At 40.0% G+C, this 26,381-nt stretch overlaps 1 protein-coding gene across 1 annotated transcript in view; it reads left to right on the forward strand.

Annotated features, from left to right (window-relative positions):
- MAGI2 (membrane associated guanylate kinase, WW and PDZ domain containing 2) overlaps positions 1–26,381 on the forward strand; it is a 1,549,501-nt gene that overhangs the window by 942,839 nt on the left and 580,281 nt on the right. Inside the window, exon 4 of the mRNA XM_075558486.1 lies at positions 24,929–25,144. Coding sequence (XP_075414601.1) covers positions 24,929–25,144 — 216 coding nt within the window. The remainder of the gene's footprint in view (positions 1–24,928; positions 25,145–26,381) is intronic.

Genomic DNA, 26,381 nt, shown 5'->3' on the forward strand with positions numbered 1-26,381 from the left:
GAACCTGGATCTAGAACGAACTGTGACATTAAAGAAGCAGCAACAGGACAGTAGTCGGAGCATAGAACCAAGCGGCAGACTTCTCAACCCGGAGAGCAACGACAGCTGAGTGCTGTGGGCAGAAGGTTGGCCTTGAGGAGGGGAATCTGGGCATGCCGACCCATGGAGCTTGAGCTGAGTGCCTTTGGATTGAGGCTGACAGTATGATTTGGGTCTTTATTAGCAACCCTGATAGAACTTTGTAACATGTCCTGGTGAAGGGTTGGACCCTGAATATTTCTTCCTTACATCACAACCTGTTAACTTCCTTAGGAAAACCTTTAATCATGACTACTGTGTGTTCATTCTGTATGACCACTGCGAGGGATATTAAGAATTACATATAAAAGTAAAGAGTACTGGTTAAGATAGCACATAATTCCCACCCTTCGATCGATGTAATTAATCACTGACGAATAATTTTCTTGGCATAGGTGTCCATTCATGAATTGAGTACTCAATATGTGCCCAGTAAATAAGCAATAGAGATTCAATCTCATATCACCAGGAGCTTAAGCCTAGAGGAGAAATCCAAATCCATGGCTATCAAGTTAATATTACTCAGATTAAAGCTCCAGGGTGGAGTACAACTTGCCCGTCACCTTTCCAAGACTGCACATCTTGATGGAAGCTGCCTGCCCTGTGTTTCTCTTGCAGAAGAGCTGGTGGATGCAAACCGCTGGCGTGTTGGTTAGCAGCCAGTACTTTAGCTACTTTACCACCAAGGCTCCCTAGAGGAGAAACAACACATTAAAAATTAATTGAAACCATAAATGAGATAAATAAGGGTATTGGCAGAGTGCTTTAGGAAAAAGTCATGAATCTATTTTAAGTCGCTTGGTAAAGAATGGCCTAGTTGAGGAGATGCTGGCTATTCAGAAATGAGAAGGTTGAAAATGTGCCCAGTGTATAAGGAAACTGAGCAAGGCTGTAGGACAAAGGGTAGCAAGCATAGAGTGCCTGGGATGGGATTAGCCTGGGCTGCTAGGAAATGATTTAAATTCACCTGCTGAAGCCTAGTGAGCATGTGGAGGGGCGGATTTCGAACCTGGGGAGACAGGCTAGCTGCAATCCACACAGGCTTTCCAACCAAGTCAATCTAGGAAGTGTTTTAGACAGAGGGCCAACACGGGTTCATTTCAGCTTGTAAAAGGTGCATTCTTGTTGCTCTGTGGGAAATTAATGTGGAGGGGAACAGGAGAGAAAGGAGATGGCGTGTCCTGTGTATGTTGTGATTCACAAGTACACCTCGGGTAGCGTTGCCACTGAAATACCTACAGTGTGAAGCTCAGTAGAAGCAACCACTCCCATGTCTAGAGGTCCTGTAATTGTGCGACTTAACAAAGCACTGAGCTAGAGAAACTGGGCAGCCTTTTGAAAGGTAGACGTAGCGGGATTTGGTCTAAATACACAACAGAATCTTCGAAGAAGGAACGTGAAAGCTTGATTTAGCATTATTGAGTGGCTTAGGAAGGACAGGTTCTATATGAACAAAGACACAAAATGGAACATTCAGTAGGCAGGCACACCTCAGGAATGAATATGCTTTGATAGTTTATTGTTCATAACAGTGAACAGCTATTCAGCCCATCTCAGTAATGAGATTTTTTGATATAACCAAATGCATCTATCTCGTAATACAAGCCTATTAGTAGATCTGTCTAAATTAATATTGAAAGGACAATTAAAACCAGCAGTCAGGCTCCAACTACACTTAATGTTGCAGTTTGAAATGTATTGAATGTCATTTTTTTAAAGGTGTGCTGTTAACATTGGGGGCACAGATGCTAATTAGGGTAATGACTTCATTCAGCAATTTCCTCTTTATGAGGCCATTTGGATCAGGCGCTCTCTCCTCTATGTGAAAGGGTAAATCCTTATTAATTTAGGTGATTACTTCACAGGAATGAATAGTAAGTGAAAACAGTACCCAGACCTGGCCTAGCAATTCCTCCTGCTCACTCCATGTTAGTAGTACAGTGAAACTCCAAGGAGAGCATTTGAGATATTTCCTCTGCAGTGGGTTCTCCACCTATATTCACGAATCTTTCCCCAACAACCCTCTTTTGCTCAGAACAGAAAGCTAATAAATTTGAAATTTTTGCTTTAAAAAACATTGATGAAGAATAAACGGTATATACATTTTTAGTTGAATTTTCAAATGGAATGACAAGGCATTCACTGCCATTAACTGAAAAATGTAATTGTCCAAGCATATAGTATATTAATTAATGGAAGCAATGCTCATGAGAAAAAAGTAAAAAATTAAAAGTAACCATAGCCTAAAGAAACTCCTTACATGGTTCTTTACATTCATGTCACCAGCAAATAAGACCCTAAATGTGAGTAGGAGTTTCAAGAAACAATCTCTGTGCTTTTGGCTGGAGGCAGTGTGCCCCAGGTCACGCTTGTCAGCTAGTTAGACAAGAGTCCTTGTTTCCTCTGTGGATGAGAAGTGGCTTCTGAAACGCTTCACCCTCAGGTCAGTGGCTGCAATCTGGCCTTCACTAGTAGCTAGTAAAAGTGGTTGTCGAGAGATAGCTGTTAGCAACTGCTACAAAATGAATCGGTGGTTTTAGTGTCATTTCCAAAAGCCAAGTGTGGGTGACGTGGAACTCTTGATTGGCTCACATTTGAGGGGATCATTTTCAAAATCAGGACATAGCCTGGAAGGAGACTGTGGCGACATTGAAATACTTGGTGTCCATTATCTTTGTAAATCCCCAGCACATCACTGGATGGGAACATAGTCACGGGAACTCTAACTCTGAGATTGGCCCATTTGGCCATTCCACTGATGGAAAGTGAGCGATACCAAAAGCCAGATGAGAGAATCTAAGGACCATCAAGAAAGAGCCAGAAGTGGAGATGGAGGCAGCAGGACCAGCTCAGGGGGGGCAGGAGCAGCACAGGCTAGGACGCAGAGCTGCAGGTTCCCAGCCCACAGAAAGAGTAACGCTGAGGGCCTGCAGGCAGGAGGCTGACTTGCTAGTGGCGTGCCCTTGGACCTTTATCAAGTTAAAGGGATGCTTTTTCAGCACTGACTGATGTCACCGGTGCACTTTGAGGCCATTTTAATAGATCATTGAATTCCAGCAGAGGGGTGGACCGTCATGGCTTGGCAATGAACGTTACATGGTTTTTCAAGTAAAATGCTGATATATGTTCATACCTGAACTTTATTCTGCTTTTGAGACTTAATTACCATTTCCATCTCCATATCGATCATTTCCCAATTGCCCAAGATCCCATCATTGCGCCACTGCCATTTAGCCTGCACTGATGAGGGGGTTGTTCGCTCCGATTGCTTCTGACCCACTCTACACACCACAGCCTGTACAAGCTATTTCATTCTATTTTTGCACAATCTTTTTAAACGTCAAATCTAAATGCTTTTTAAAGCCTGTAATGACTTCTCTTTACTTTTCATAAATTGAATAAAAATATTCAATAAAGCCTATTAAGCGTTCTGCGATCTCTAAGTTCAGAGCCCCCTGGCCCTAGGCTCCACTGTTCTTTTACTTGCTCCAAGGAATAATCCTACAGATTCAGGCTCTTTTCAAATGTACGCCCTCAGCCTGCAGTGTTGTTCCCCTCCCTGCATGCTTTGAGCCTTTATCAGAGTCTACTCACAGATCCCCTCTCCATCTCCACGGTCAGGAGCAGGAAATGCTCAATCCACACTAGTAATGAGGCTGCAGAAAAAACCCCAAACTATGTTGGCAGCATCTGTGTTGGCTTTTGTTACATCATTACTCTGACACCTGATTAATGTTATATTTTAGGATGAGAAATGTGGATTAGGATTCAAATGAGTGCCAATCAGTTACAGGTGCACACGAGTAGGATTTCTCCTCCATTCATTTTGCTTCTTTAAGATAATCTCAGTTCGGGACGGCTGGTAGCCCTCCCTATTATATGGCTTGTACAGATGGTTTTAGTGTTATACATTTCCTTCCCAAAAGAACGCTTCCCAAGTACCACATCTCTATTCGCTATCAAATCCAAGTTTCTAGCCAAGTTACACACAGGAATGAAGCCTCGTTGATAGAAAAAGTTTTAGCCCAACATCCTAGTTCCTTGTTGAGGAAGTGAGTGGGTTTGTTTTCCTCAACTACAGCTTTAAGTTGCCACTGTGTTCACAATATAAAAGATTCCTCTGTTCTGTGAAAGTAAGTATTTCATGTCTGTTCAAATCCTTTTAAAGAAACATATTTTCTTTGGAAAAAAATGTAAACTTGCAATCAGCTCTATCTTCAGTACATTTTACACCACCAGAAAACAAATTTTAGAAGTCCCACTATGAAACCCTTGAGTTAGGAGGCCTAGTGACGTAATGGTTACGTGTTGAGCTGTTAATAGCAAGATGAGCAGTTCGAAACCACTAGCTGCTCTCTGGGAGCAAGATGAGGTTTTCTGCCTCCATACAGAATTACAGCTTTAGGAATTCACAGGGGAAGTTCTACTCGGTCCTGTAAGGTTCCTGTGAGTCGGTTGATATTGAGTTGAATGAGCCCTTGGGTTAGTAAATTGTGTGAAGTATGTTACAATATACACTTGAGTATTTTGTGAAGTATGTTGCAATATATACAATATATCCTGGGTAAATTGCGAATAGGGAAATTTGTGTGAGTCACTGCTTGGGGAGTTTGCAGTCAGCATTTATAAGCAGCTTGGTTTGCATGTATATTTGGGACCACAAACACTTACACATATAAACTTCCATGGAGTTTGGCCATTTTACCTTAGAGACGAAGCCATGAAAAAGGGTCTCCCCCCCTTGTTAGAAATTCCATTTATATTTCCTATACATATTTTGGCCCAAATGGAGGGGAAAACTCTTAGTCATAATTCCATATTTTCCCTCACTAAGCCTAATTTAAACACTGCCCAATGTTCCTAGAACACGTCTGCTTAACATTTCAACACTCATCAGTTTGTAGTTTTAGATTCATGTCATTCAGAGATTCAAACTGCTTCCATCTAGTTCAGACATGGCTGACAAAACACCAAAATGGACTTCAATTAAAAAAATAATAAAGTGCCCAGAACCAACTGGAATTGGAAAAATTACTGGTGGAAGCCTGTTAGAAACTTAATTTCCTACTTAGCAAATAAGGGCAGCATGAGTTTTGCATAGCTACCCAACCTCTCGGCCATCTGCATAAAAAGCAATGGTGCCCGGCTCCTCGTTGATGATCATGTGTGCCACTTTGAACATGTGGCACTCCTGCTCCTGTTGGCAGTAATTCAATGCCACTCATCAGGCTCAGGAAAGGGCTCCGTATGCCTCTTCTGCATCTCCCTATCCAGCGTTGCTACCTGTAATACTTTCACCATGATTAAGATCACTCCACATTTTAATATTCTGGTCTGTTCCAGTTTCACTTCATTGGCCATGACTTCACTGGTTCTAAAAACTTTGAAGTTCTGATTGATTTGTTTGAGTTTTGCAGTTTCTCCTGGTAGGACTTAAGCTCTAGGAGTACTGTGCTTAATCTGTTCACCGCTGTACCTTGTGTTAACTATATTTGGCACAGAGTATATGCTAAGTAAATATTTTTTGAATGAATGATTGTTAGTTATTGTTCTTGCTACTGGCCATCGATATGGTTCTGATGCATTTTGTCCCTATGTACAACAGAACAAAACACTGGTGAGTTCAGGGACTTCACCATCCTAACAATTAGTATGTTTGAGCCTATTGTTGCAGCTACTGTTTCAGACACCTTTTTGATGCCCTTCCTCTTTTCATGGACCTTCTCCTTTACCTAACAGTAGAGGGACTGGTCCCTCCTGACACATGACCAATGCACATGAATCACTGACTTCCCATCCTTATTTCTAAGGCTCATTCAATCTGTACTTCTTCAATGCCAGATCAGTTTATTCTTCTTAAAGTTCATAGTACTTTCAACATTTTTACCAATATCATAATCCAAATGCATTATTTATTCTCTTGTCTCCTTTATTCATTGTCCAACATTCATATGTATATGAGAGTGATTGAAAATACATGGCTTGAGTCAGACTTTTCTTAATCCTATAAGTGACATTTTCTCTTAAACACTTTAAAAAGAGGATTTTTTTGTGGCAGATTTGCCAAAATTAATTCCTCAATTGATTTATTGACTGTGACTTCCATGAACGTAAACTATGGACCTAACTAAAATGAAAACCTCCTCAACTTCGATATTTTCTCTGCTAACGATTCTGTTCCTTTTGACCATTCGTAAGGATTGGTTTGTTTTGTGTTGGTGTGCAATCCACACTGAAGGCTGTAGGTTTTCGTGTTCATCAGTGAAAGCCTCAAGCACTTTCCATCTTCTGCAAGCAGGCTCATGGTATCTGCATGTAACAGGTTATTAGTAAGCCTTCTGCCAGTCTTGATGCCACATTCTTTTTCATATTGATCCGAATGAATGATAGAATGATTGAATGCATAATTATATCTTCGTTCTGTCTGTCACTCAAGTCTCTTGACTTGGTCAGCAACTGATGAGACGCACAAACAACCCTTCTCTCTCTTCCTGAGTTATTGACTCGTCAAAAATCTTCTGTGATGCTCATATGTTACCTCCTACCCCACCATCAGCCATTTTTTCTAGTTGCCTGCTATCAGCAATTGACAACTTACTAAATTCTACTTTTGTTTAGAGTTGAACTGGTTTAGAAATCTCAATTTATAAGCAATCAAAAATATAATTTTAACATATAATTAAAATAAAAGGGATTACAGCAATATTCTATTTTTCACTAACTTTTCAAAATCTGATGTAGATATGACGCATTAACAACATATCACAACTCAAATCAGCCATGTTACAACTTCTCAGCAGCCAGATGTAACTTGCATTTGTATCTTTTCAGGCAAAAGCTGTTCAAAATGGCTACACAGATGGTCACATAAGTATTGTTTTGAGTTAGAATATAACCAAACTTCGTGCCAATGGCCATTAGACTCCGCCTCTTCCAAGGAGTCATAGGGAAGAGGGGACGTCTACCTTACAAGCTTTTCAGCCATTAGTGATTTATTTCTGGTTTTTAATTACAAAATGATAGCTTTCTTTTCATAAAGTTGTTTTCCAAAGTATAGAATATACTGACTCTGAACAAGAGAAAGACCAAATCTAGGTTACTCAATCCTTGCTAGGATTGTGCAGACAAGTCTATGGTTCTATATGAATAACTCTAAACTTCTTTTGTTCTTTTTTCCCCTCTGGCTTGTAAATTAGCACTACTTACACCTAAATTGATGATAATTTAGCTCTTCTCTCACACTTATTGTTTACTATTGTTTCACAGATCACAAAGTGATCACAGTGAAAATGTTGACTCTGAAAAAGCATCAGAAAAAATTAAAGTATCACAGAGAGAAAATATAAGATGTAAATGATTCATATATGTTCTTCCACAAAGTAATCATAATTCATTTGCTATGGAGGATATATTTAGGAACTATCTAAATACTAAAAAGAGATGCATGTAAATGAAAGATTTGACATAGAAATAGAAATACTCTGTAACTATAACCAATTTCCCAGCAGGGAATAGAAAGAGATAGTCAAATGACAGCTCTCCAAGTTGATGTTGGGAAAACGAGACTCCATGCTTTCACTTGCAGGTGAAATTGCAGGCTTCAATGTATTGTCATTATCTGTTCATTGTCAGTTCACAACTTTCTAAAACAATGGGCAAAATAAGTATTCCCTGTTATCATTAAATTCTTTAAATTTTTATCATAGAATTTTGGTGATGATAAGAACCTTAGGTCTCCCATCAAACTGGAGCAAAACACAGAGAGCATGTAGCAGAGCAGCAAGGGGAGCAGAGCAAGGAAGTCCCGAGGAAAACCAAAAATAGACTTTGGGATCAGGGCATGGCATCCCATCAGGCTCACCTGGAAAACATTCCTAAAGGTCAAAATCCTAGAACTATTTATAGGCTTTTCCCTATTTTTGTTGTTGGTTTTGTTATTGTTGTTTTGTTTTGCTCTGTCTTGATTTTGTGCTCCTTATTGTCTCTGTATGTCTATCTAGATAAGATAGGCAGGATAAACAATCCAGAGGATGGGAGCAATGGTTTGGTGGGGGGGAATCAGGAAAGGGGAAAGCAGGGGAAAAGAAGGGGGATGTTAACAAACCTAGGGACAAGGGAACAACAAGTGATCTACAATCAATGACAAGGAGGGCATAGGATGCCTGGTGGTGCTTGATCAAGGGTAATGTAGCCAAGAGGAATTACTGAAACCCAAATGAAAGCCAAACATAATAATGGGACAAGAGGAAAGTAAAAGGAGATAGAGGAAAGAACCAGGAGGCAAAGGACATTTATAGAAGTCTAAATACAGGCATGTACATATGTAAATATATTTATATATCAGGATATGGAAATAGCTCTATGTACATACATTTATATGCTAAGCATTAAGGTAGCAGACAGACATTGGGCCTCTACTCAAGTACTCCCTCAACACAAGAATACTTTGTGCTAAATAACCCAGCATTCTGTGATACCTTCCCTGACATGATTGCTAAGGACAAAATGGGTACATAAGCAAATGTAGTGAAGAAAGCTGATGGTTCCCGGCTATCAAAAAGTATAGCATCTGGGTTCTTATAGGCCTGAAGGTAAACAAGCGGCCATCTAGCTCAGAAGCAACAAAGCCCACATGGAAGAAGTACACCAACCTGTTTGATCATGAGGTGTTTATGGGATCAGGTACCAGGCATCAAAAACCCAGAACAAAAAATCATATCAAAGTGAATGATGACGGGGTGCAGAATGGAGAACAAGGTCCATCTGTAGGCAATTGGATAGCCCCTTACAGAAGAGTCACAAGGAAGAGACAAGCCAGTCAGGGTACAGTATATCATCAATGAAACATACAACTTTCCTCTAGTTCCCTAATGCTTCCTCCACTACCACCCCAACTATCATGACCCCAATTCTACCATATAAATCAGGCTAGATCAGAGTATGGGCACTGGTACAGATAAGAGCTGGAAACACAGGGAATCCAGGACAGATAAACCCCTCAGGTACAATAATGAGAGTAGTAATACCAGGAGGGGAAGGGGAAAGTGTGGGGAGAAAGGGGGAACTGGTCACAATAATCTACCTATAACCCCCTCCCTGGGGGATGGACAACAGGAAAATGGGGAAAGGGAGATAGTGGATGGTATAAGATGTGAAAAAAATTATAAATTATCAAGGGTTCATGAGGGAGGGAAAGTGGGGGAGGGAGAAAATGAGCTGATTCCTGACACTCAAGTAGAAAGAAAATGTTTTGAAAATGATGATGTCAACATATGTACAAATGTGTTTGACACAATGGATGGATGGATGGATGGATTGTGATAAGAGTTGTACAAGCCCCCAGTAGAATGATTTGAGGGGGGGAAAAGAACTTTAAGTCTATGGTAATTCTGTCCTTTTACAAATGAAGAAATCAAGATTCCAACCACTTTCATGTCTAATCCTAGGCCATCTAGGGTATCAGTGAGGAAATCAGGATTAGAACTCAGATCCATGGACTGCATGCAAAGTTTATTCTACTGTTCCAAGCGTAGGAAAACAAAGCTAAGTAGAAATACAGTTTCTTCATATTGATTTTCTGCCTTTTATTAGCAATTGAGGATTATAGACAAAATATCTCACAAATTTCTTTCATCATTAACCAACAATCAAATTAAGATTAATCAGAAATTTCCCTGATTATAGTTACAAGACAATGACAGAAGGAAGGTCTCCTAAGTTCTTAGTAATTGTATGATATCACAGTAAATAGCATCACTGGAAGAACGAAGTTATGTGACAAGCTATGGATGTTGTGTGGACAATATAATATTGTCCTTGAAAGGTTCAGTTCCCTTTATCGAGTTTTGTAGTAAATTTAATCAAGATGACTATCACAAAAATCCGCTGAGATTTGTACAATTGCTCCCTTAAAAATTCATCAAATTTCACTTCCACTTTCATATTTACTGAACATGACATGGCTCTTTCATTAGCATTGAATTTATTGGCTACCTTAAATCTAGTACAGTTGTATTAATAACACAAATGCAAATGGTTTTCACTTCAATAATACACTTCTAAACTTATTAAAACTAAAATTTCAATAAACACGATTTTTTTCTGCCAATGTTGCTTTCTAAACAGAGTTGCTTTTGATAAGTACCCTAAGGCAGCATGATCAAGACCACTCCCCCACCAGATGTCCTCCTTGCGCTTCCTTTGTGATTTCAGGGGCTCCAGAGACTCTGTCAATAAATATGCTCCCACATTGAACTAGCCAGTTGGACTCCACATTCTAAGTTTTAACTTTTAGAGTGGAGCTTTAAGTCCTGGGTTACAGCGCAGGCTTTACAGTGGTGGGTAGGAAGTCATTTGTAGCCATCCATATTGTAGTTTAAATTAGTTTATGAGTATGATGAATCAATCACATGTTAAGACCCAGAGAACTGGGACAGGGCACTGTGTTGGACTGAGTTTTCTAGAGACACACATCCAGTGACACTCGTATAGGCATCTAGAAAGTGTCCCAGCCAGTGCAACCCATGTCCACGGGTGAGATGCTTGCGGGAGCCCCCTTCACACTGGTGCAGCTGCAAGTCGACGGAGCAGGAAGCCTTGGTGGAAAGCTGGGATCCCAGGCCTGTGGGTACAATGTCCTGTGGATCCAAGGTCTGCAGGAACGTGACACAGCACTGACAGTTCCAGGGTCAGCAGCTACCATCAGCCACCTCTGGAGCCAGATTCAGAATCCAAGCCAGCAGGAAGGCACAGAGGTGCAAGAGAGAGGCGTTCTCCTCGTGCCTCTTATAAAAAGGCCACATCACCAAGGAGAATCATCAGGCTGTGATCTGGCTGCTAGGTTTGATTCCAGCCGTATTCTCACACAGGCATAAACTGTTATAAAATCTAACCATCACCAAAACATACTTTATCATAAACAATGGAATTGTTATGAGCATGATGACCATACGAACCAAAAATGTATATGAGGATGAGGTAAAGGTACTAAGTGCTGACGATACACAAAGTGAGAGCATTACAGGAGAGACCAAATGGGGGGCAGTAGGTACGAATTGTACTTGCTGTACAGAGTGCCCTGGGTTAACAGTTTATCTGTCCATGAGGGTAGCCAGTTGTTACGAGGACTATTGAGTCCTACTCTATGACTATAATGACAGTCTGCACACAAATCCACGTTTGTTTTTTAACAAAATCTGGTTTTCACATTCGACTCGACATCTTAAGAAACTCTGATGAGATAAGCAATAGACTTCTAACCACAAGGTTGGCAGTTGAAAGCCACCATGGGAGAAAGATGAGGCTGTCTATTCCCATAAAGATTTACACAGTGGGGTTTGATTTGGGGGTCTAATCTGTATCTTAAGGAACGTTACTGGTACCTTGGTTAAGATTTCGCTCCCCTGCTAATCAAAAGACCCGAAGTTGGGTACCATCAAGTGTTCTAGGGGAGAAAGATGCAGCAGTCTGCTTCAGTAAAGATGAGAGCTTTGGGAATTGTATGGGGCAGTTGTCCTGGGTCCAGTTTGAGGGTTACTTTGAGGCAGGATTGACTAGATGACAATGGGCTAACCTATATATTGATGTTGTGATTGGGTGCCCTGGAGTCAGCTCCGGCCCATAGCAACCCTGTGTGCAACAGAATAAAACACTGCTAGGTCCTGCACCACCCTCACAATTGGTCATAAGCTTGAACCCATTGTTGTCGCCACTGTGTCAGTCCATGGTGCTGAGAGTCTTTCTCTTTTTTCTGCACCAGTACTTTATCAAGCATGATGCCCTTCTCAATGGACTGGTCTCTCCAAACAACGTCTACAGCATATGAAACAAAGCATCATCATTCTTGCCTCTAAGGAGCTTTCTGGCTGTACTTCTTCCAAGACAGATTTATTTGCCCTTTTAACAAGTCATGGTACTTTCAGTATTTTCCATAAGCACCACAATTAAAATGCACTGATTCTTCTTTGGTCTTCCTTAGTCAATGTCCAACTTCAAAAGTGACTTTTTCAAATCAAGACAAGATAAAATGATATAATACCTTATCAGAAAGTAGGGTGGAAGAAGTCTGCTAATAGTCATATATGTGTTGGTTTCTTCAAGTTTGGGCAACCAAAGAATTGAAGGAAATATAATGACAAGCTAAAACCCAACTTGCTTCCTTGGAGTTCACTCGGACTCATAGTGACCCTGTAGGATAGAGTAGAGCTGCTGTGGGGTTCTGAGACGTTAAGCCTCTGTGGGGTTAGCAGCCTTATCTTCCTCTCACTCCGCAACTGATGGGTTTCAACCACGGTTCCTGTGGTTAGCAGTCCAGGGCCTAGCCCACGAGGCCACGAGCCCGCTTCAATATTGACACAATATCACCTAAATTTGTACGCATGTGTTAATATTTAATCATTTTTCTGCTGTCATTCCATTTCTGTTTAGTCAGGTGGCAATATCCCCATTCACCCTTATCAAGTCACAGCGATTCTGTCTAAAGTTTCCAAAGCTGGGAGCAGAGAACCTGTCTGTCTCCCAATGAGCAGCTGGTGAGTTTGAATTGTGGGTCTGTTCAAAAGCAGCCCAACGCTACCTGAGAGCATCACTGCATCTCCTCAGGTAGTAATAGGTAACAAAATGCGCTTACTCAAAGCGATCATATTCTAGAGTAAGTCTGTTCAGTATCGGAGGCGCCATTGACTTCTGGCTATTGAGCATGGGAAACAGGATTCGTCTGAACTGAGGTGTGCAGTAAATATGAAAACTATACTGAGTTTGGATGACTTCGTATGAATAACACAAGTAAAATATATCATAACCTTTTCTAATGACTACACATAGATGTGACAACATTTTGAATATATTGAATAAAACAAAACTTATAAAATTACTTTTGCTTTTTAAAGACAAGTTTTCACTGTGACTAGCTAAAAATAATAAATTGCACATGGTTTGTGTATTTGCTTCTACTAGGCTATTCATGGACTGTGCTGTCCTAAGAGATACAAATACCCTTTAAATGTGATATGCCTGTTAACTACACTTAACTTTGTTATATAATTATAACTCTAACTTTTCAAACACTTTATTTTAAAAGGAAATGTATATTTGACTTTGAAAAAGTACATGTGATTTCTTTCTGGTCTCTTGAGGCTTTGCTGGTATACTCTCTTTGCACATGTTATTCGGAGCAAGTGGGCAATGTTCTGGGCTATTCTGATAATAACTGAAGCAGGGATCACTGCAGGAGAAGGGGTCTTATTGATTCATTTGATTTTAATGAGCACATCACCTACCATAGCTGGTTTGCAGACACTGTGCTGTTCCGTAAAGATTTATTCTGTGCCTGTCCACAATGCTGATATGAATAAATTACTATTAAACCAAAGTGACCACTGAGAACTACTGAGTACTTGCAAATAAACTTCAGAAAATGTCATTCTATGATACCAGTTGAATGACTTTCCAGAGAATATTAATGATCAATTAAAGTCAGTAACATTCAGGATGGATGTCACCAGGGGTCATAATTTGAAACCAGCATTATGTTAATTCAAAGTAAACTTGAAATTCTTGGGGCGAGTTTATTACAAAATAATTTCATTCCATGTTCAAACTCAGAGAAGCATTCACACGTTGAGCACAATTGTGCACATTTCAATGTTATCTTCACATTGACTTCTCCCCAAACTTGCAGTGTACTGTTAAGTATCAATATAGGTGAGAATATTGTTATGGGGGCCCCCCTCTCCTGCGCTCTGTGGGATGTGTGCTTGCCCATCCTAAGAGAGAAATGCATTATTTTTTGAAGTCAAAGAGTTTCCGCTTCTTGGTTTTATGTTACTAACTACATATGACCTCATGTGGAAGTGATGCCTTTACTTCAGGGCCAAATTTAAGCTTCAGGGTCACTGTTGAAAATAACTTTTAAAATCTGTTGACAAAAGCATTGTCCTGTGAGCCTATGTACCTTGTTTTCTGTTAGGAAGTACAATTTTAGAAAAGCATAACATTTACTGGAATATATTGCTTCCTTCTATTTTGAATTTACCATATTTGCAAGTTATTGCTCAGTAACCATTGTGATTATGAGTCTCGCTGAAGTTGGCACCTAGTGTACCTGGCTTTTACTTGCAGTTTTAACTCATTACTCTCCCCTGTTTAATATTCCAGACTCCTTTCAAGGTTTGAAATTAGGTTCCCCTCATGATTACTTGTTTCTGTTAATATAAACTAAACCTCTGGCATGGATTAAAATGACTGTTTATTTAAGAGCTGACAGGTTTTCTAATGTAATTAATTACATTGGATCTGGAATTCAGAGTCTCTTCTCTCTGTTTAATGTCAGTCAGATTCAGCAGGAGCCATTAGGGAGGCCAAGTAACAAACTGTTTCCTCCATTTATAAAAGTGTAAAAATAAATTATCAGATTCTCAGCCATCTGAATTGAGCCAGACGTTGTTTCCAACCCAAGGACATAGCCGCGAGTCCTCTGGGGAGTCCAGTGATGAGCTGTGTTCTGTGCGTGTCCCCAAGTCCCTGTAGGCAATCATCTCTCTCCTCCTAAATCGTTATCCAGAACTGATTCTTCCTGCTTATCAAAATGGGAAAGCACTGAGAATAGTGGGAAGGAATGGGGGTCAAAACCTTAATCTTTAGGTATCTTGCAAATAAGTGTATTTTTTTCCTACAACCCATCTTTACTAGGGAGCTATGTGAGTGAACTACCATTATTTGATGTAGAGCCTTTAAGACATGCTATTATTCTCTGCATATAGAGGGGAGCAACAGAGTCAGCCTCTAAATCTTCCACTTAAAACACCAAATGAACAAAATTAATTGTGAATCACACATGTTCATCATGAAAATGGACCTGTTTTGTTTTTGTGCATGTTATTATCTCTGCAGGTCTGTCTAAATAAGATAGACTGGATGAACCAGCTGGAGGTAAAACAATGGGACTGACAGTTCCTGGGGGACATGGGAGAGGGGGAGGTTGGGGGTAAGGAAGTGGTGTTAACAAACCCAGGGACAGGGGAACAACAAGTGATCCAAATTGGTGGTGAGGTGGGTGTGGGAGGCCTGGTAGGGCATGATCAGGGGTAATGTAACGAAGAGGTATAGCTGAAACCCAGATGGGGACAGAGCATGATAGTGGGACAGGAGGAAAGTCAAGGGAAATAGAGGGAAGAGCTGGGAGGCAAAGGGCATTTATAGAGGTCTGGAAAAAGACTTTTATATATGCAAATATATATATGAGGATGGGGAAATAGATCTATGTGCCTATATTTGTAGGTTTAGTATTAAGGTGCCGGAAGGACATTGGGCCTCTACTCAAGTACTCCAAAAATGCAACAATAATTTCTTTTATTAAATTGTCATTCTATGATGCTCACCCTCCCGACACAACCGCTGAAGACAAAGCAGGTGAATAAACAAATGTGGCGAAGAAAGCTGATGGTGCCCGGCTATCAAAAGAGATAGCATCTGGGGTCTTAAAGGCTTGAAGGTAAACAGCCATCTAGCTCAGAAGCAACAAAGCCCACATGGAAGAAGCACATCAGCCTGTGCGATCACAAGGTGTTAAAGGGATCATGTATAAGGCATCATCAGAATAAAAAAATATCTTACCATAGTGAATGAAGGGGGAAGTGCAGAATGTAGACCCAAAGCCCATTTGTCGGCCACTGGAGATCCCCTTGCAGAGGGGCTAGGGGAGGAGATGAGTCAGTCAGGGTACGATGTAGCACCAATGAAGGATACAGCTTTCCTCTAGTTCCTAAATGCTTCCTCCCCCCACCAACCCCCGCACCCCCATTAACATGATCCGAATACTACTTAGCAAATCTGAATAGAGCAGAGGATGTATGCAGATAGGAGCTGTAGGCACAGGGAATCCAGGGCGGATGATACCTTCAGGACCAGGGGTGTGAGGGGCAATGCTGGGAGGGTAGAGGGTGAGTGGGTTGGAAAGAGGGAACTGATTACAAGGCTCTGCATATGACCTCCTCCCTGGGGGACAGACAACAGAAAAGGAAGAGAAGAGAGACGTCGGATAGGACAAGATATGACAAAACAGTAATTTATACATTATCAAGGGCTCATGAGGGAGGGGGGAGCAGGGAGGGAGGGGCAAAAAAGAGGACCTGATGCAAAGGGCTTAAGTGGAGAGCAAATGCTTTGAAAATGATGAGGGCAAAGAATGTACAGATGTGCTTTACACAATTGATGTATGTATGGATTGTCATAAGAGTTGCATGAGCCCCTAATAAAATGTTTTTAAAAAAAGAAAAGCCAAAAAAAAGAAAATGCACCTGTTTTAACTGAAAAGTTATCAAAATAAATTAAAATATTTTGAAGTATTTCAGTTTGCTTCTAGCATTTATAAATTTTCCCCTAATGCTTCAAATTAATTTTCAATGACTTTCCCACTTTTGTCACATCAGAATTTAAAGACACAGGATATATAGGTACATCCCAGAAAAGAAAAAAAAACAACTTGGTATTACCTTGCAATAGAGGCTGAGAGTAAATGAAGCAAGAATTTAAGATTCATTTAACTAATGGCTTCATCTTTTTTTTCCCTTGGCTTCACCATCAAAATCAGTGTGGAGAAACCTGGGAATGGGCAAAATATGGATAAAGAAACTTAACTAAAATTTAAATTAAATCATTTAAACCAAGACTTTTTGAAAGTTTATTGGACCTAACAAATTTGAGAGAAAGCAGAGAAATAATCCAATGTTAGTTTTCAAAGAAAATACATGAAAAAATGTTTAGGAAGCTACTCTCAGCTATTTTGGGGGATTTAGGACTGGATTTGTCTAAAAGGAAGAAATGGATTCAATTTTCCAAGGACATCTCTAGGAAAGTTTAGTGCATGACAATGTCATATTCTATTTTAATCCCTCTCATTTTGCAAGCAATTAATATAATAGTGTTGGGTATAAATGGAATCTACCAAATGACTTTTTTATTGTTCTAAAATGAGTTATTAACATTTTATGGAATTTCCCTCCCAAATTTCTAAGAGGTTTAAATATCTTTGAGTCAGAATTTGGACGTTCACCCTGTCTGATTCCCACGTTGTTATGGAAAAGAAATTTCCCATCTCAGTAGTATTGACACAGTAGAAGGATTGATAGGGTGGCTCAGTGAGGGGTTCATGCACAAACGATTGTGGGAATAGGTCAGGCAGTAGTTCATTTCATCTAATTACAATGGAATTAAGAGGATATTTTTATTTATCATTTCCCTTTGGCATTGTATTCAATAGCAAGTTAATGAAATATAACATTGAACTTCTAAAACTGCTGCAGTCTAGTTCGTTCTTGACGCATGCAGGTACAGTCAGTAAAGAGTGCTCTCCAAATACCTCTCCCACTAACCCCTGCACACGTTCTCCTGTGTGCATGCACGCAGTCACAACCACACTCTTCCACTGGAATTCTGGAGGAAAAAATTCTTGAATAGCCCTGCTCTATGATTTGGTAGCAATGATGGCCTTTGCATTCTGAAACAGAAGCATTTCTGCTTATTGATTGTGGCTTTGAAGGAAAGTCCTGGTCCAGGTTGCAAATTAGACCCCTCTTTTTTTCTCTCACGCTTGAGAGGCAATATGCCATGTTGAAAAGAGCTCAGGGTTTTAAAGTCAACCAAATACAGGTTTTCTACTTGCTCTCTGTATAATATTGGGAAGGAGTTTAATTTCTTAAGTTTTCATTTTCTTAACAGCAGAGGCAGAACGGCTTCATATGGTTTTTGTGATGAATAGATGTCAAAAAGTAGCCACTGCATATTGAGCCCCTACTGTGATCCAGGAACTCTACCTATCCCTTCGTCATCATTAATCTTGATAACAGCATTGTGGGCTAAGATTCCTCATTATACTCCCCAATGGATACAGGAAGTATATGCAAATCGCAGCGTCCAGATTAGTATATGGTGGTGGCGGCGGCGGCGGCAGTAATAGTAATAACAGTAGCAGTAGCTTGCGTGACTGTTGCCATCTTCCAGCCCCATGCTCCCATGTCTACAGAATCAGCAGGTGGTTATCACCAGGCATCAAGTGAAAGGTGACAGGTTCCAAAGTCAAGATGATCTTTATCACCAGTATCTATAACTACCATACCATTTTCTTATGGTTTAAAATTCTTGAGATTTGCTAAGTCCTGGTACTATATACAGAGATATTCCGTTTTTAATGGGTCTATGTTTCCAAATTAGATTTTAAACAGTTTTGAGATGGGGGCAGGGGCACACTCTTAAAATAAGTTCATTTTTTACTTACCAAATGGGAACCCTATCTTTGTGTATAGATTTGTAGACACGTGCATCAAAGAGCCCGAGTAATGACCTGGCAGTATGACCGCCTGGCTGATCTTCAACTTTGGTCTCGGTGCTTCCAGTTTCCTTGTTCTATGCATTATGATGAAACTGAGCTTGGAATAATAGCCTGTTCTCTGTTAATTATATCGCTCAAATGTAGTAGCAGTATGGCTTATTTCTAGGCCTCTTTTAAATTGCTCTTATTATGGCTAATGGAGATCATTTTAATGTCATAACAAATGATTCATACCATTTTATATCTAAAATTTAATCTGATGTATTAATTCCATAAATCAAATGATAGAAGTAGACTTGCTATATAATTAATCACATACCAAATATTATTATTTAGTAATATAAATTCAAGAGGATATGTTATTTATTATTTACTTTTAGCTCGTGCTGTGCATTCATTTTTAATAAATAAAGCTTCTATATCTACTTAAGATAGATTTAATCAATAAATCAATTAAAGGGAAGACATATTTAAACACTATCAATTTTTCTTAGTCTTATATGTGTGTGTATCACTATGAATGTCTATCACTAATCATACATATATATACATATATATGGTTAGTTATTTACACTTCTTCCTGGATTATCAACTATCTTATTATCCAACATTTTGCACTTACAATAGTAAAATATTTACTACCTGACTATTTTCGCATTATCAATATTTGTTTAGGTTTAAAGAATGTTAAGGTACAAGACAATTATAACATTGGTTGTGATCATTGAAGTTGTGTGTTACACTAGATAGGCCATGACTCTCAGTGGTTTGCCAATATTCTGATAACATCCTTTGACAACGGCATAATAATATAGTCATCCTCCATTTTGTGATGATGTTGTCATCTCTGATTTTCCCAGGACACCAATTTCCACATGGCTACTGGTCTCTTGAACCTAACCATGCCAATTACTGAGAAACGAGTGTAGAGTGATCCTTATGCCATTCTATAAAGGCATTGAAGATTTCAGAATGTTACTTAAAATTATGCCATTCCTTGGGCATGCGAGGTTATCCATGAGTTTTGCTTGGTTGTTATTAGGTGCTGGGGAGCTGGCTCCAATACTTACTGACCCTGTTTACAGTAGAAGGAAGCACTGCCTGGTCTGGTATCATCCTCACAATGGTTATGTTTAACCAGTGTGTGGCAGCCACTGGGCTAAGCCATCTCAATAAAGACCTTGCCCGTTTCCACTGGCCCTCTGCTTCATCGGGCATGAGAGTCTTCTTCAGGGACTATTCCGCCCTGAAAGCCAGTGCAAAATATGTTCTGCAAAGTCTTGCTCTCCTAACTTCTAAAAAGAATCCCGGTGGTAATATTTCCACAATAGATCTCTTTGTTCTCTTTTGGTCTATGATCACTTCAGTTCACTTCACCAACGCCATAATAAGATGCATCACTTCTTAAGTCCTAATTCATTGTCTAAATTTCATATGCATATGAGAACATCGGATCGTGTAAGATATGATAAAATAATAATTATTTATAAATTATCAAGGGGGATGGGGAAAGCATGGAGGGAGGGGAAAAATGAGGAGCTGATACCAAGGGCTCAAGCAGAAAGCAGGTGTTTTGAGAATGATGATGGCAACATACGTACGAATGTGCTGGACACAAATGATGTATATACGGATTGTGAAAAGAGTTGTATGTGCCCCTAATAAAATGATTATTTAAAAAAGGAAAGAAAATACCAAGACTTGGGTTACCTAAATCCAAAGGTCATTTACAGCAAATTTTCCCGATGAATAAATACATCATTTGATTTCTTGACTGATGCTTCTATGTCTATTGATTATGGATCCAAGTAAAATAAAAACCTTGACAACGTCAATCTTTCCCCCTTGATTGAGATGTTGTCTATTATACCAGTTGGGAGGAGTTTTTTCTTTACATAATATTTGATCTTCATCAGCTACAAATTCTCTTTTTATTCAGCAAGCAAGATGTGTCATCTGTTTATGTCAGGTTGTTAGAGAATTATTGTTCATATCACTCAGTTTCTTGGATTATTTTCTAAGCAGACAGGTTGAATATATTTGTTGAAACATGCGATGCAGATGCACACCTGTCTGGATCCTAAACTATAAAATATCCCATTGTCCAAAACTCCTTCTTGGCCTATGTCCTTTTATGTTCTTTGCCAACACTACAGTTCAGACCCAATTCTTCTTTGGTTTCCTTTATTCAATGTCCAACTTTCACATGCATGTGAAACAAATGGAACTACCATGGGTTGGGTCAGGCCCACCTTATTCTTCAAAGTAACACCCTGCTTTTCAATACTCTAAGGAAACCTTGTATAGGAGATTTACCCAACACAACGCGTCTTTTGGTCTCTTGACTACTGCTTCCATGAGCATTGATTGTGGATCCAAGCAAAACAAAATTCTTGAGAATGAAGATGTCATTGTCTTGCAGATATTTATCATGTGCTCTTCAGCTTGGATTCTAATACCAAGGCCACATCTCACAACTGCTGCTCCTTCCTCCCCTCCCCCCCCAACTTTCCCATTTATTTCAATCACCAGTAACCATCACTTGATTGCAGGCTTGATCACTTTCAGGCTGAAGAAGTTGGTAGAATTCATCAGTTTCCTCATCAGTGACCTCAGTGGTTGATGTGTAACTTTGAATAGCAGTTACAATAATAGGTCTTCCTTGTAGGTTTACTGATCTTATGCTTCCACAGATAATTGTGTTTCAAGACAACTCCTGAAAAGTTCCTTTAGATGATTCATGCAAAGCTATTTCTCCTGAGTTTGTTATTCCGGGCATAATAAACTAGATGATTATCAGATTCAAAATGCCAATACCAAACCATTTAAGTTCACTAATGTTTAGGATATCGGTCTTTCTGCATTCCATTTCATTTTTGATGAGTTCCAATTTTCTTAGATTAATGCCTTAAGCATTCCATGCTGTGATTTCCAGTAGATGTTTGCAAAGATTTCTCCTCACCTAGAGTCATGTCCCACCAGAAAATGAAGTTCCTGAAAGCTTTGCTTCTTCCAAACCATTAAGCCTAACTCTACTTTGAGGGAGGGAGTTAGTTTATTGTGCCAACCTGGCCAATAAACACGCATGGGGTTAATTGAAGGGCGGAGGGATAAAAGACTCGGTGAGCCTTGCCTTTTTAGTTCTCAGGTATCTTGCTTTGTGATGGTTGGACCAGGGTACATCTGCCTTAGCAGTTCCCTGGTTCCGCTTGCAAGGCTGACTTCCTGCAAGACATCCCCAAGGAGAAGCCGCATGGACCTACCCCGATGCAGCCCCGGGTGCTATAGAAGTCATTTGGAGACCCCTGCCAGCGCTGAGATGCTTACACGTTCACTGACTTGGCTTTCCTCCTGCAGTCGGCATCATAGTGTGTGTTTTGTGAGCTGCAGGAAGACTTTGTGGATTGGTGTTGGATATTGGGGTTAATGGGTTAGTGTTGGATTTGTGGGCTTGGGCAGCACTGGTTTGGGATGTTTTCTTGATGTGCACTTAACCTTTATGTAAAACTCTCTTATACATGAGTTTCTGTGGATTTGTTTCTCTAAAGTACCCAGACTAACACAAGGAGCAACCCTTCTTAGTTGTCCTCTGAGTGCCTTCCAACCAAAGGGACTCACCTGGCAGCACTACAGGATGCAAGTGCCGCGGCTATTCAGAAAGGTTTCCGTGGCTACCCTTTCCGAAGTGGATTGCCTCTTCCTCCTTCCTACTCTGTCATAGTCTGGAAGCTTCGCTGGAATCTGTCACCTGTGAATGACTCCCTTGGATTTGAAATAATCAGTGCATAACTTGCAGCAAAACGACAACATGTAGGGCAAACTGAAGTCATTATGACGCACTGAAGAGTGGGTGGTGGAATTGTACTCGATGTTTCCTTCAGAAGAAACCTCCTCCCGTGTCAAGTTTCTGCAGAAAGCATAGCAGTGTACTTAGAGGCGGCCTAGTCGTTGTGGGTCAAAGACAGCCATTAGGTTTCTGGGAGCAAGTAGCAGTTTGCTTGTTTTTCATTTGTTTGCTCAGAATTTTGCCATTCGTAAATGTCAATTCATTTCAAAGTTAAAAAGTAGCCTTTTAACAAATTATATATCACACTTTTTAGACTTCTGTGTAAGAGATGTCCACTTTATATAATATTTTCTTTGTTTTATTTCTGTAATTGTGAATATCTATGAAAAGGAGCAACTACATGAGTGTCATAACTAGTCTAAGGAATATTCCCTTATTTCATCCTATTAAAAGGTTTATACTACCTTTAAAACTATTACAAATTTACAGTTTATGCAGTTATTGCACATATACCGTGTCCCTTCCCCCGTCTCCCAGTGAGGAAGGCAAGTGTAACAGACATAGCCCCTCTCTGCCTTGACCCTAGACATGAAAAGATGCAAGGCTTCCTTCTTGCTGCCTCGAGCACTCTGACGTGCCTGAAGACTATCCAATCAGATGCGTCTGTGAGAGGAAATGAGCGATACAAGGAGGCCCGGGAGAGTTTGGAGCTCATTCCTTCTAAGCATGAGCTGCAGCAGTATAAGATGTGCCTCACGGTGGAGAAATCAGCCAAGGGAATAAGTTGACTTTCCAGAGTCCAGGAACATTAAAGGAAATATGGACTCTGCTCATTTCCCACGGTTCTTCATCCTTCCCATCTGCTGGCTATCTTATATTTGGCCAGTATATCCCTATCATGTTTGACTCAGCTAGAATGGATTCGGGTTGTTTGCAACCTATATGGAATTCTAAAAAGTCTTGCTACCCCCGTTTTATAGATGAAGACACTGGACCTTAGTAAGATTAGGTGACTTGCTTCTGTGTGGAAAAGCCTGGTCTAGAACTCATGACTTTTGGTTACTTTGAATGAAAGGTGCCTTCAAAGACCTCCATGATCATTGTAGTGTATTTTCCCCTCGGCATCATTTTGATTGTAGCATTGAATTCAATGCACCGTTACAATACTTACCTGTTTAACGCCAGATGTGCAGATCTCCCTATGTAGACTGTCAGCATCTGGACTACAAGGTTTTATCCCAAACATGCAGGTGAAGACCTGGGTGTCTATTGTAATTGTTGTGCCTAGCATAATTGTTACGAAGAAAGCTGGGACTGTGACTTTCCTTAAGTTCCGTGCTCTGAATCTCACAGGAGCAGTTCTGTGCAGTCCTAAAGCGTAGCTATGAGTCGGAATTGACTTGATAGCAGAGAGTTTGATTATTGGAGTTTTGATGATACGTCCAAATTAATCAAATTGAAGCTTCAGATAATATTCTGTGATCAACAGGGCTTTCTTTAGCTAACTTTCAGAAATAGTTTTTGGCAGGTCTTAGTCTGGAAATTTCTCTGAACTCCATCACACAGGTGTCTGACCCTGCTGGTATTTGCAATACCTGTCACCTAACTTCCAGCATAATAGCAACACATAAGTTACCACCATAAGACAAACTGACACAGGTGGCAGATGGTGGTCTGGGTGCTTTAAAATAGAAAGCAAATTCAAAAAACCATTGCTATAGCATGCATTCATATTGACCCAATAGAACAAGATAAAGCTGCCTTGGGCTTCCAGATCTTGCTCTCGTGGAATGGCAGGGGGTTCAAACCACCAACCTTTTAGTTAATAGCTGAGGGCATAATGACTCCAACAGCAGGGCTCTTTGCTGTGGGTACCTGGCTCGTATTAAATGAGGGTTTACTTGAACGAGTGTGTAAATTATTCAATTAACTGGAAGCACACATGTAAAATTTGAAGTCAGTGCTAAAGGTGTGGTATTGAGATAATATAGACACATACAATCTCTCCACTTTTCTCCGTCAATGAAATTTTAGAATATCTAAAATAAAGCACATGGCCCTTAGAATATAATGATATTCATTTAGTGAGCACATATCCCATGCCTGCTATGTATATGCCAAGCTCTAATTATAGAGAAAACTAAAAATTACTGTCTTTCTTCAAAAATATGCAGCCTGGTGGGATAACAAATGGCTCTGTAGTTCAGGTCACAGAAGTATGGGGGAAAGTGCTATTGTAATCTCAAGACACTAGGCAGCAGGCCCTCTGTCAGCAGCTGTGGGAACACCTACACGGACATGGAAATACATCCCCGGCCAAGATGCTGGGCACATCAAAGGCAACTTCCAGGGCCCTTGGAAAATGGAGAAAAGCCTTCCACAAAGTTGCTAGATTTACTACATCACACACACACACACACACACACGTGCACACACGTGCACACACACACACGAATTTACCTTTTATCCTTTTCTATACATAATCAGAATCAAGACTGGCTATCAAAAACTTCCAATTTTTTTAAATGCTAAGATCCATTTGGGAATAATGCATATTGAATAATACGTTATTCAAACCCCAAAGCTCTAAAAGATAGTAGCACCAAGTAGTGTAAGCTCTGTGTAAGAGGCTGCAAACTTGCCAAGGTCATTTCTGTTCTTTACAAATGATGCACTCGGCACACAGTAGTAGAGAGACAACTCCCTAATGTTTTTTATTTTGTTTTCTATCACTGCAGACAATTACTATGGGACCCCGAAGCCTCCAGCAGAACCAGCACCATTATTGTTAAATGTAACAGACCAAATACTTCCGGGAGCCACTCCAAGTGCCGAAGGAAAGAGGAAGAGGAACAAATCCGTGAGCAACATGGAGAAAGCAAGTGTAGAGCCTCCTGAGGAGGAAGAGGAAGAAAGGCCTGTGGTCAATGGAAATGGAGTCGTGATAACACCAGGTTAGCCATTTACACTGTATTAATACTGGTTTACCAGTTTGCTGTGTGTACATAGTGTGTGTGTACACACACATATATGCATAGGTATACAGGGTTGTTGTGAGGCACAATCAAGCCGGTTACAACTCACAGAGACCTTGTGCACAACAGAACCGAGCATCACTTGGTCCTGCGCCAGCATCACAGTTGTTCTCATGATGAGTTCCTTGTTGCAGCCACTATGTCAAGCCATCTCATCAAAGGCCTTCCTCTTTGTCATTGCCGGTCCAGTTTACCACGCATGATATCCTGCTAACGTGGCCAAAGCATGTGAGAGGAAGTCTAGCCTTCCTTGACTCAGTGGAGCATTCCGACTGTACTTCTTGGCTGTTCTTTTGGCAGTCCGTGGTACTCTCAATATTTTTTGTCATCATCAGAGTTCAAGTGCATTGATTTTTCTTCAGTCTTCCTTATTCAATGTCCAACTTTCACATACACATGAGGTTATTGAAAATGCCATGTGTTAGATCAGGCAACCACAGACCTGAAAGTAACATCCCTGCTTTTCAACACTGTAAAGAGGACTAGTGCAGCCAATCACCCTAATGTACTGTAATGTGTGGTTTGATCTCTTGACTGCTGCTTCCATGAGCATTGATTGTGGATCCAAGCAAGATGAAATTCTCCACAAGTTCAATCTTTTCTCTGTTAATCATGAAATCATGTTGTTACCTATTTTTCCCAAGGTGACAATTTTGGTTTTCTTTATATGGAGTTGTAATTCATATTGAAGAACAACAGTACAGATACTTGTATTCATAGTTTTATTTACACACACATGTACATGTATATTCATATACAGTGTAGATACAGTATGTGTGTATGTATATGTGTGTGTACAGTATATATAACATGTATATTATTTGATATGAATATATCTAATAAGATTAGAGATTAATAATATCTATTGATGCGGTATATATTACATATATATATATCTATACCCACACAAACACACATGATTCTTAGATCTAATTTATTAGCCAATGTATTAAGTGACTCATTCAACTTCCCTAATTTTGGTTTTCTTAGATAGTTGCAATAATAATATAGCAAATGCTTTTTAATAAATTGAAAGGTGTTAACAAGGCATGAATATGATTGTGCAAGGTTTTAAGGTCTCTTTGTTAATGAATGTTAGCGAAGGTCTATGCTTAGATATCTTGCTATTCTCACAGTCTGTAAATAGAGGCTATAT

The sequence above is a fragment of the Tenrec ecaudatus genome, chromosome 9 (assembly GCF_050624435.1).
Source record: "Tenrec ecaudatus isolate mTenEca1 chromosome 9, mTenEca1.hap1, whole genome shotgun sequence".
Classification (NCBI taxonomy): domain Eukaryota; kingdom Metazoa; phylum Chordata; class Mammalia; order Afrosoricida; family Tenrecidae; genus Tenrec; species Tenrec ecaudatus.